General features: G+C 33.0%; 1 protein-coding gene across 7 annotated transcripts in view; it reads left to right on the forward strand.

The window, feature by feature from the left end:
• The window catches only part of LOC145672942 (very long chain fatty acid elongase AAEL008004), a 576,849-nt gene that overhangs the window by 536,971 nt on the left and 26,683 nt on the right, over positions 1–13,195 (forward strand). For 6 of the 7 annotated variants that reach the window (XM_081742175.1, XM_081742176.1, XM_081742178.1 and 3 more), the window contains one exon: positions 13,051–13,134. The exons of the other annotated variant lie outside the window; for it this stretch is intronic. In XM_081742175.1, the coding sequence (XP_081598301.1) occupies positions 13,051–13,134 (84 nt within the window). The remainder of the gene's footprint in view (positions 1–13,050; positions 13,135–13,195) is intronic. 7 annotated transcript variants of the gene reach the window in all.

Raw genomic sequence — 13,195 nt, forward strand, 5'->3', positions numbered from 1 at the left:
GAGAACAATCGCCCCCTCGTCTGTTTTGAGCTCTTGTACCTTCTATTGTGAATACAGGAGCATTTCTGAAGAACAATCGCCTCGTCTGTTTTGAGCTCTTGTACCTTCTATTGTGGATGCAGAAGCATTTCTAGAGAACAATCGCCCCTCGTCTGTTTTGAGCTCTTGTACCTTCTATTGTGAATACAGGAGCATTTCTGAAGAACAATCGCCTCGTCTGTTTTGAGCTCTTGTACCTTCTATTGTGGATGCAGAAGGATTTCTGGAGAACAATCGCCCCTCGTCTGTTTTAAGCTCTTGTGTCTTCTATTGTGAATACAGAAGCATTTCTGGAGAACAATCGCCTCGTCTGTTTTGAGCTCTTGTATCTTTTGTGAATGTACAATCGCCTCGTCTGTTTTGAGCTCTTTTATCTTCGTTTGTGCATACGGAAGCTTTCATGGAGGAAAAATTTCCTCATCTATATTGAGCTCTTGTACCTTCTATTGTGGATACAGAAACATTTCTGGAGAACAATCGCCTCTTGTCTGTTTTGAGCTCTTGTACCTTCTATTGTGTATACGGAAGCTTTTATAGAGAACAATTGCCTGGTCTATTTTGAGCTCTTGTACCTTCTATTGTGGATACAGAAGTGTTTCTAGAGAACAATCGCCTCGTCTATTTTGAGTTCTTGTACCTTCTATTGTGAATACAGAAGCATTTCTGGACTACAATCGTCTCGTCTGTTTTGAGCTTTTATCTTCGTTTGTGGATACGGAAGCCTTCGTGGAGGAAAAATTTCCTCGTCTATATTGAGCTCTTGTACCTTATGTTGTGGATACAGAAGCATTCCTGGAGAACAGTCGCCTTGTCTGTTTTGAGTACTTGTACCTTCTATTGTGGATACACAAGATTTCCTGGAGAATAATTACCTCACGTACTTCGAACTCTTCTACTGCTATCACATCACGATCTAAACTTAACTTTGTTGTCAGTGCCACACTTTTTCTAATCACATTTCATTACATTTTATTCATCAGATAATCTTTCATTTCCTATTAAAAGTTCAACTAATCAGCTTTGTTAGTAAACTATTCACTTTTCTTTCATCGAATTAGACGTTTCAAATGTTCTAGAGATAATAGTTTGAAGTTGAATTTCATACATAAGCTGTAGGATACCTCAGATAATGAGAGAAAAGATGTTTTATATCACGTAAGCTGTTCTAGAAATATCAAGACTAATATTATTTATATTTTAAAATGTTTCTGTAGCAAATATCAAGTTACTTCTCGCATAAGTAAGTGTGTGAATATAATATCGTACCTGTTTTGAATATTTAATGATTTTTACTAATAACCTTCATCCTTATCTATAATTTTGTGATAAATAATTCGGTTTTTTGTTGCTTTTGTTTCGTATTTATAGCGTTACTCAGAGGTTAGTAAACGGATGTAGAAATTCTTAGAAAATTTTGCGTAGAAAGTGAGTTACATTGTTTGACGCTATTGGAAAAGTGTAGACAATTTTAGAAATTTGCATAGTAAGTTATTTATAAATACCTGTGTAAAAATTGTAAGTAATATCAGTTAAATTGCGACCTTTAAAGTAAAATTTTACAATAGGAACCTTGTTCCTTTCATATACGAGGATAATTCAAAAATATTAGCATTGTTTCCTTGATACTTTTAAAATCGAATCAGATATACTGGTTGTATGAATAGTGGTGCTCTTAAGTTCAAATATACAACTCAAGTACGGTATGTACGGTGTGTACAACTCTTGATAGACCATTAGAGAGTAAATTCCGGATATTACTTGAGTCTACAAATAAAACTTGAATGTAAAAAAGCAAGAAATAACTGTAACATGTAACTAAAACTTGTATGACTGGTCATAGCTCTTTGCAAGCTGTAATGATAGAAAAATTCGCTTTGATTGTGCAAATTTGAATTCGGGTTTTGTCAGCTCCAACTAGTTGTAGTAAGTTTTCTGATTTCGGAAGAAATTAGTCTGTTATTGATTTAATGAATCTTTATTATAAGTACACAGTTCATTTACTTAATGTTTAACACTTTGTTCCATCTTTTTACCTTAATTTTTGTTCTAAACACCAATTAGTCTAGCACCATACCAGTGGTTTGCACAAAAACTGGTATTCGGTTTCTTTACGAAAAATGTAACTGCTTTTTTGAAAATTTTCAGAAATACCAGTTTTCTGAAAACTGATTTCATTTTCGTTCAAAAACTGGCTTCTGTTTTAAAAGTGGTTCGGTTTTCTTTCAAACCCAATTTGTTTTTTTTTTTTTATCAAACCTGTTTGTTTTTTAAGACCGTTGTTTTATTTTGCAAAAATATTTTTGCTTCTGCGTTTTTCTTAAATGAGTACTACAAGAACAAAAACAAACACCGGGGATTGGTAAAAATCAAAATCTTTTTCGTAAAAATTGAAAATTCTATTGGAGGAAACGAAAATCAGCTTGGTGTTTTTGTTTCGTTTCGAAAACGTGTTTCACAAACCAGTTTTGCCCATACTTATTTCATACCAAGTTTCGTCAAGATCTAATGAATTCTGTAGCTCGTATACAGGGTGTTTCAAAACAACACCGACAACGTTTGGGAGGAGGTTCCTAACACCAAGATAAGATAAAAAGTATAGACCAACCTGGGTACACAAATGCTTCCTTTCGGAGTTATAGGGTGTCGAAAACATGAGAAAATGAACTTTAAAGGTCCTTAGCTCCAAAACTATGGGATCTACCGTAGTCGGGTCAAGACTTCACTTAGGAACTAGTATGTCCCTATCCAAATATCCATGTTTGAGATTCGTGCGGTACTTCTGCAACAATTTTTATAGAGGTACTTGGTGAGTAATTTAAATTACATGCCAGTAGCTGAACTGCCTCTATAAAAATGTTGCGTGAGTACCTTACGATTCTGAAACCTGAATTTTCGGTTAGCGCACAAATTAGTTTCTAAGTGAAGTCGTGACCCAACTACGGTAGGTCCCATAGTTTTGGAGCTATGAACCTCTAAAGTTCATTTTTTCATGTTTTCGGCACCCTGTAACTCCGAAAGGAAGCATTTGTGCACCCAGGTTGGTCTACACTTTTTGTCTTATCTTGGTATCAGGAATCACCTCCCAAACGTTGTCGGTGTTATTTTGAAACACCCTGTATATACATGAACCATGTGATTGATTTTAATGTTGTTTTTATGAAAACTAAATGAAGGACAACATTTGAAAACACTTAGAATAATGGAACAAAGTATAATAATAGGTCACGTGTTTTTTCAGAGCGAACTGGTGCCAATTTTGCTTCGAACGTGGAACTAGCATAAACCTACTAATATCCAGCTAAGGTTGAATTTTATTCATTGGTTTATTTCTATTTACCTGATAATTGAATCCTAAAATAGTAAAAAAATCTTTTAGCTTTCTTGTGCAGCTCAGAGCCCAAGCTACACGTTTTCAACTCTACATATGCACTTAACGTGGCAATTATTGCCAAAACATTGCTGTTTTTACTGCTATTGCTTATTGGCCTATCACAAAATAGCAATCTGACAAATCCATAATACCGCGATTAGAAACAAATTCAAAATATTACTATATAGGGTATTGCAAAATTTTTTTTACAATATTTTGGGAATAAATCCCTTATATTAAAATAAGAAAAAAAAAAACGTTTGTATGGACCTATGGTCGGAAGTGCATAGTTTTGTAGTTACAGGACGCCATAAAGGTGAAAAAAAAAAAAAATGAATTTTAAAGGTTCATAGTTCTACTACTATAGGATCGATTGTAGTTGGGTCAGGACATCGCTGAGGAACAAGTATGTGAACTTTCAAAATATCCATCTTTCAGAACCTCCGCTACTTGCACAATCATTTTTAGAGATGCTGTTTGGGAGTACGCGATCACTCTGCACCTACCTCTCTAAAAATTGTTGTACAGGTATTGGATCATTCTTACATTTGGATATTTGGATAGTTCACATACCAGTTCCTCAGTGATGCCTTGACCCGACTACTATAGGTCCCATAATATTGGAGCTATGAACTTTTAAAAGATCACTTGTTTCACGTTTTCAGTACGCTATAACTCCGAAACTATCCACTTTTGAGCACAAGTTCATATGAACATTTTTCTTATTTTGATGTGAAGAATCTGTTCTCAAAATATTGTCACATACTTTTGTAACACCCTGTATATACTTAATTTGTTTCTAAGCACGGTATTTTGTTATACTATTAAAACTGACATTTTTTTTTTATCTTGGTGAACATCCGTTGTACATTACCTAGGTCTGTTGAACATCTTTTGCTGACAAAATTATTTTCTATCTTAGAGGTTCTCTCTTCTTCAAAACTAGACACAATGAAGCTTAATTTTTTGAACTTTGTCTATGACATATGTATATTAACTTCAACTTAAGCAAATATTAAAACAAAAGACATTCCTGAAAAAACCTTTCACCTTTCCGTCTTTCCTGCTAGTCCTCTCTATCTTTCTATATATATATATTTTCTCATATCTGTATTTTTTTTTCAACTGTTGTTGGCTGTGTATATTTTGTATAAATGTTCTTGTGGTAATAATTGCAAAGGAAGTATCTGTAACCTCTGTTTCCAGTATGGGATGGGTGGATGGTTCCTAGGCTATAGATTCACATGTCAACCTGTTGACTATTCGCTAGGTGAGACCGCGATGCGGGTGAGTGGCTGATAAACACAAATCGCCATTCAGCTTCAACAACTCTACTACTACAACAACCCTAGTACTTCCATATGCATGTAAATTATTTTCTATAGGCATGGCAAATATTTATAATAATAATAAAAAGAACGTATTTTACAATGCATGGAAGCACAGTGTAGCTACAAAAAAAAAAAAAAAAAAAAAAAAAAAGCTTCCTTCAAATGAAACCAATGAAGACAGAAAATGTATGGATACTTTTATTCTTTAGAAAAACTGTTATTATTTGTAGTTAAAACTTCAAGAATTTCTTTTTAGAAATACTATTTACAATGAATATGATAGGTTAACATTTAAGACTCAGCACTTTTATGAATATGCACTAAAGAAGAGTCCATTTTTAACTCGAGGTTTGCTTTTTATTTATTAATAACAATTAAACAAAGAATATTTCCAGTAAGTGTGAGCGATATTATAATATTTATTAATGACAGTAATACAAAGAACATTTCCTTTAGATGAGAGATCTTATTAATGACAATGATACAAAAAAACATTTCCTAGAAATAAGCGATATAATATTATTTATTAATGACAATAAAACAAAGAATATTTCCATCAAACGAGCTATTTTATTAATGAAATTAATACAAAGAACACTTCCTACAAATAAGTGATACAGTATTATTTGGTAATAACAATAATACAAAGAACATTTTCTTCTAATGGCAATAATATAAAGAACATTTCCTACAAATAAGCAATATATTATTTATTAACGACAACAATAAAACAAGGAACATTTCCTTCAAATGATGGATCTTATTAATAACAATAATACAAAGAACATTTCCTACAAACAAGCGATACAATATTTATTAGTGATTAAAACAAAGAACTTTTCCTTCAAATAAGCGATCTTATTAATGACAATAATACAAAGAACAGTTCCTACAAATAAGTGATATAATACTATTTATTAGTGATTAAAACAAAGAACTTTTCCTTCAAATGAGCGATCTTATTAATGATAGTAATACAAAGAACATTTCCAACAGATAAACTATATAATGTTCGTTAATAATAATAAAACAAAGCTCACTTTTTTATGTACAAATGAGAGGTGTACTAGACTACATAACTATCAGATGTTAATATCATCAATTTATAAACGCACAATAAAAAGATTGGTTGATTAAAACTTGGGCATCTTTCGACGAAATTCTTGCATTATGAAATTTCTTCCCAAATTTTGAACAAACAAATGAAAATCGATAGCCATCCTCAGACAGACTTTGTGATAAGTTTGCTTCCCATAGTCTGAAGCAATAAAAGTTTAATTTTTATTGATATGGTTTCTCTCAAGTGCCTCCGCCATTGCTCACTTTAATAATTCAGAAAAATTAAATTTGTTTAAAATTCTTAATAAATCCCTGTAAATTTTATACAAAGGACAGTGCGTTGTTACAACTATAGTAATGTAGATTACATTTATGACATCCATACATAATTCTTGTCTGATACCTAGCCATGCAAACTCAATTTGAAGCGAGTATTATATATAGTTTCAAAATATATACACATTGTTAAAAAATATATTTTGTACATTAATAGTGTAGAATTTGTACATATATTTGTACAAGGGTATTGTAGTTACTTGGGATTTATGGTACCGTAATCTTAATCAGATTGGTAGTCTATATTAGTAGAAACAAAAGCTCTTAATGCTGACTTTTTTTTGTATTATAGTGATAAATCGGAAGCTTTATTATAGTTTTTTAATCATTATAATTATAATAATAATTATTATTTTTAATGATCTTTCTATTTCTGTTAGGGCATATTCATACATTTTCTGCAAAATAAGTTTGCTTTTCTTACCTAGTATATATACATACGTATATGCGTTGAATTTTTGGGATGCACATAATGATTTACTTTAGAATGGTTTGGCATTATTTTGTAGATTTGTAAATATTAAAAGAAAATAAGTATTTGTATGTATATTATTCATTTAACCTTGGAATCAGAAAGTATGCAGTTTGCGCTGAATATTTATAATTTGAAACTTCTTATTTTGACTTTTTTTTTCTAAATATTTACATATTATAAGAAAAAATGAAACTATACCGCAAATGCAACACTCCAGTCAATCAGTCAATGCTTACAGTTTGGCTTATGTAGATAGAGAACAGTAGGGTAGCTATATATATATATTACAAATATGCTTGTAGTACGCATTTGTTGAATGCATTTTGATTTTTTTTTTTTTCGTATCGTGCTAAAGCTTTAGTTTCAGATGATAAAGCAGTTAATATTACGGTACTTTGTTAATATAACAAGCATTATTTAAATAATAATAAACAACTTTATGATGATTCAAATTTTTCGCCACTAAGAATTGAGGTAAATATTACAATTACAAATATGCTTCCTTTCGATAAGATTATAGTAGAAAGAGCATGTTCAGTGCCGTGCCATGGGGGCAGCGAGATGACGGCTCCGGGCGCCGAAGTAAGGGGGCGCAAAATTCGCGAGGAAAAAGGAAAGAAAAAAAATAGAATGGAAAAATTACTTGGAATATTTTAAATCAACAGCAGTATTGTTTCAATCTAATATTTAATTTGATCAGGGTCAAAATGCATGTGCACGAAGGAAAAAGTAATAAAAAGTTCTCAAAATCAAGGGAAAGCAGGGTTTATTTTTCAAAATTTTCTTACGCTTCGCGCCAATGGTGGCTCTTCGCGGCTGGTCTGTTGACCTCACTCATATGTACGGGGCGCCGTTGATATACTTTCGCATCGGGCGCTGATTTTCCACGGCACAGCACAAAACATGTTGCAAAATTAAATTCATTGATTTATATTGGAAAAAATATATCAATAGTGAGAATTTTCCTTGACTGGTTCATTCTGTATGATTATTTTGATGTTTATCTTGAAGTAATACATTTTCTTGTTGATAAAAATTCATATTATTACATAAAAGTTCAGCTATTACTTACTTGCAGTGCTCGAAAATTTTTCTTCTGACCTAGGCGCCAATTCAGAAAACCAGACATCACAATAATAAAAAATCCAATTTGGTACATAGGTCTGGTGGCGCGTAGTTTGCCACGGTGTTTTCATTGTGGATTTATCAGATCTCATAATCGTGAAGATTGACACACATCTCACGTAACAGCTTAAGAGTTGTCAAGCACCTCTATTTTTGATTCCCTATGACTAAGTGGTAAGTGTTATCGCATTTGGGACGAGAGAGGTTTCATATGATCTCGCTGCTGGAAAAGATCTTTTCTACCAGTTTACTACTAAATGCATGTTTAAATCTACGAAATTCCAGAGAAAGTAAAGTAACCGGACAATATGTATGTGTATAACAGTGCAAAACAGGAATAGATGAATTTTTATTTTGCATATAATTGTAGAAAATGTACTCTTATGTGTTCCAAGAGCAAGTTAATGTGCTATAAGAAGATAAAAATATGATTAGTACAACCAAAGATATAAGAAATCAACATCATTTACGTGGATTGGCTGCAGAATGGAGTGTAATTGGGAAGAAACCAGAAACATTTTTTTTTTTAAGTATATTGACAGGCGCAACACATTTTAGGATTTTTAAAATTTTACAATTTTGATTTTTTTTCTGGATATTAACAGAACACAGGTCCGTCGCTTCTTACGTACATGAGCAGATATTCATGTTATTTCATGATGTGCACTGCATCTTTTACAAATATCACTTTTTTTCTTTGATTTATTTTTTATTTCTCACTACATTCAAATATAGAAGTTTTGCTACACACAAGTGTCTTAAAAATACAACATTATATAAGTGTGTCTTGGAACGTAACAATCAGAGCCGGCCCTAGGCAATTTGTCGTCCTGTGCAATGGCATCATTTGCCTCCTTCCTTCCTCCAGAAAGAACAAATCTTAAAAACCACAATCTTAAGTATGCTACCCCGTCATGAACAACGAAAGGGAGGGAGTTGAGTTGAGTTGAGTTGAGTTGATTTTGAGTTTAACGTCCCGTTCAGCAGCGACGCTATATGAGACGTGGATCTACTAATTAACGTGGAATTCCGAACCACATGAGCTCCCACCGGGAATAGAACCCGTGTCTCCCACGCCAAAGGCGCGTACGCTAACCGCTTAGCCACGAAGGAGCTCACGAAGGGAGGAAAAAGCACTCGCACTCAGGAAGGTCTAAACACCACAAATACAATCTCGTTGTATCTGTTTTTTTCTTTAAATAATAGCCTATTATGTTAGTGAAAGATAAAGCAAACATACTTGCATAAGAAAGATGGTAATCCTTTTTATTCAATTCAATATCGAGCTTCAATCTCAATATATCAGTTTACAATTCCAATGTAACTAGCTCTTTTATCTTCATTTCTTGATTTTCCTTCTATATCTGTTAAAATAAATACATAAAAAAAAACTTGTTTCCACTTTCAATGATAAAGAACTTGTTTGTGACAAAGGTAGGACTAGTTTTCGTATCAAAACTGTGATAACTATCTAAATGGAACAGATGTTCGCTACTGTTCGAGAATTGAGTACTTGTATTTGACAATAATCAAGCAATTCATACTGGGATTTGTTTGCCCATTTGCTTTACCACTGTCCATGTGACCGTAAACTAATGCGACCTAAATATAATTTATGAATGTAGTATTCAAATAGAAGGTCAACTTAGTAAATTTAACTACCATCATCATTGAAGTCTGTATCTAACAAGAAATATTTATTTTAAATAATATAGTTATGACAAATTTTGGTGCTCCGTGCAAATGCACGTGTTGCACAGATGGTAGAGCCGACCTGGGTTACAATACAATACATAAAAATAAAATTTCAAAAATAAATAAATAAATACTAAAATTGCAAGGTACGAATACGTAAGAATAAGACTTTAATCCTTATTATGAAACCTAGAGTTCAAAGTTTGTCAATCACGCTCCTAATAGTCAGTTAGGCTAATAGTTGCCGCCAGCTGCGCTGCCTCCCACCGTACACCAAGAAATGTCGCTAGCATATAGGCAATTTGTAGAAACGAGTCGAATGCTTGGGGAAAACAACTATTCAAAACAAAAATACCTTCTTGTTTGAATGAACAGGTATAAAAGTTGTTAAAAAAAAAAGAATTATAAAGAAATCAAACTGCTGCTGAGAGTACTGAATATGGTGTACAATTACATAAATATATATAATTAATTAATTAATCTAAATATGAATTACTATAGAGTCCAATTCCAGAATACATTTTACTGTCGGTACCAAATTCTATCGTTGTTAGAAAATTTCTTGAAGAGTGGTTCGAAAAAGTTAAATATGTACAACGTCCGGTTTTCATTCAATATATTTTTGATGTTTCCCCAACCTTAAATTATTTGTTGATCACTTCGCTTCGCATCAGTTTTGAAGTTCGGTTTAACGATTACTTGGTGTTACCCGAAAGTGAAATAAGTTTTTAACATATTTATTAAAAACCCTCGATCATCCAAGCTTACGTGTAGCGTAACTCGATGTCCACATACTAATTATAAGATCACACTCACAACTTCTAACGAAAATGTTGAGTATTGTTTTCTAATCTTTGAGCTTGGAACACTAACTGCACGTTAAATTTGTGTTAAGCTTAAGAAACGCTAAGTGTTGGTTGTGTGTTCTTTCATCATCTGATATTAATAATAGATAGTAATGTCGCATTTAGACTTATCTAGACTGTGATGGACTTATCTAGGCTGTGATAGACTTATCTGTCAGTTCACAAACTGAAAGTTTATCAGAAGATCCTGAAAATGGCTTTAAATAGATTATAAGTGCATTAATACGTATAAGTCAGCCAATTCAAGCATTAATGCGTATAGGTCAGCCAATTCAAGCATTAATACGTGTAAGTCAGCCAATTCAAGCATTAATACGTGTAAGCCAGCCAATTCAAGCATTAATACGTATAAGTCAGTCAATTCAAGCATTAATGCATATATGTCAGCCAATTCAAGCATTAATACGTATAAGTCAGTCAATTCAAGCATTAATGCATATAGGTCAGCCAATTCAAGCATTAATACACATAAATCAGCCAATTCAATACACTTTTACTTACAAGTTAGTAATTAATAATAAAACATTTTTTTCTGATAAATTGACAAGAAGTAAGGTACTTTTTTGCTATACCGTAAAAATATTGATGTAAAACTACTGGGTAGACCCAAGAAAACCTAATATTAATTTAAAATACAAACCTGAGCATATACTACGGTAATAACTGAATCGAAAATAACGACATGTACTTTGTGTTTTCTTTTATGATTTGTAATTTATACACACTGACAGAAATTTGATTATGAGAACTGTTCTATTGAAGACGTAGTCCGGTAGGACTTCAATTTTACTTGAATTCAGTGGGGAAATAATAATAATAATAAATAAGTTTTTGTGCTTAACAAAGTAGAATAGTATCTTGTACATGCTTTTATTTTCTCTTACACTTAAGGCTAGAAACTCGTTATAAATTTATAAATTCTGTTGGAAATTGTTCCTCGGGGAGAATTGAATGTGAATCATTTATGGGTAATTATTCATTGTGGACTGCAATGTCATTCGATTACTTTAGATATTTTCTGAAAGAAACTAGGAAGTTTCGTAGTGATAGAGATCTTACGGTCAAGTAAATGGGTCTCCGCCAGTGGTGTCATTCAGTAATGAAACGTGAAAATTGTTAATAGTAATTTTGGTAAGAATGTGCTAACTTGAGATACGAAAATTAAGAAATTAACTCCGGTCTTCCATAGTGCGAAAAGCCCCCGGTTCAATTCCAGCTCATGAGAGTTTGTGGGGATATCTTCATGTCCGTGGGTTTTCTCAAGGTTCTCCCGTTTATTTCTCACGTTGTTATCCCCCTAGTTATTTTTTAATCGTCTACTTTCATTAAAGATCCGTCTCCTTTAGCCTACAGAGTATAACTGTGGTAGTAAGCCCGGACTCATTGACGCTTCGCCACTGTTAACAGTGTCTTGGCTCCAAATAATTAGTGTACTATGACAGCAGTAGTAGCAATAATATTAGTGTTGTGCAGGCCTACAGTCAGGAGTTGGCTCCCCTTAAATGTTTATTGACTTCATTGTGCCGAATCGAACTAGTTTTCTATGATATAAATTATTAACCAAAGGTATGATTAGATTACATAAGTTTATTGCTTCTAATGTTCATTACCTTCTAAAGTCTGCTATTAGCTATGGGTCTAATATGGTGAGAAAGTAAGTCAAAACCAACGATTTCTCATTTCAGTTGCACCTAATGCTTTACCTATAAATTAACCTATTTTGGTATGACATCTAACGTAATAATACATGGTTAGCATAAATGAGTCATTCGTTTTGAAAAGGCTATATTTTCAAAAGTATTATTACACGTACATACATAAAAGATATGGAAAGAACTACAAACTCACGAAGTTTATACACCCTCTATAAATATTCAATATGTGCTCCTTTAGTGACACGACACACGTCCAGACGATACTCTAGCTCATTCCATACATTTTGTAGCATAGTCCTGTCAATTGTCTGCACTGCAGTACTGATGTGTTCTTTGAGCTCGACTAAGGATTGTGGTAGTGGGGATACGTAAACAAGATTCTCAACGTACCCCCATAGGAAAAAGTCGCAGGGCGTTGAATCAGGAGATCTGGAAGGCCAGGGGAACAAAGCTAGGTCATTCTCACCAATACATCCAATCCAGCGATGCAGGATGTGCCAATGAGGGGGTGCTCCGTCTTGTGCCCCTCTCGTGCTGCCACCTGGAATACATAATATGAACTTGTTGAGTTTATGATTCTTTTCATATATCTTTAATGTGTGTGAAAATATAGCTTTTTTCAAAACGAAGGAATCATTTATACTAACCCTGTATACTCTTTATGATTATGCTTTTTTTGTAACTTCACACTTCTTTCAGAAATGATCGCATTGACTGGTCGATTGGAGTTGTATTGCTATATTTCTTTATTCAGCTGAAGAAAATGCTTTTATGTGCACATTTTTTCCTTTTTTCTTTGGCCAATGGGCTTGAATATTCAGCGTGAATTGTGATTTTTTTTTTCAAGGTTAACACACTCTCTCTTTCAGCTTGGATTTTCCAGTCAGCCAGCAAAAGCGCCTTGCATGTCAAAAGGAACATATTTTGAAAAAATAAATAAATAAAATAAAAAGCTGGTACTTGAAAAAACTAAAAGAATGTCTTGTTATTTGCAAGAATTGTTTCTTTCTTTTCTTTTTAAAAACAAAAATAAAACAATCAAATGCATAGGGGAAAAATTATTTGTGATGATTCAGTTTATCGATTGGTCTGTTTGCAGATAAGCTTCTCAGGTTGGTTTACAGGCCATTATAATTTTCGCTGTCAACCCGTCGACTATTCTAATCACCCCGTGGCCATAAGGGTGAGTTTTGGAGATTTAGAAAGTAGAATTAGAAAAAAAAAATCCAGTTTTAGTTTGGTAG

The sequence above is a fragment of the Thermobia domestica genome, chromosome 16 (genome assembly GCF_964235325.1).
Source record: "Thermobia domestica chromosome 16, izTheDome1.hap1.1, whole genome shotgun sequence".
NCBI lineage: Eukaryota > Metazoa > Arthropoda > Insecta > Zygentoma > Lepismatidae > Thermobia > Thermobia domestica.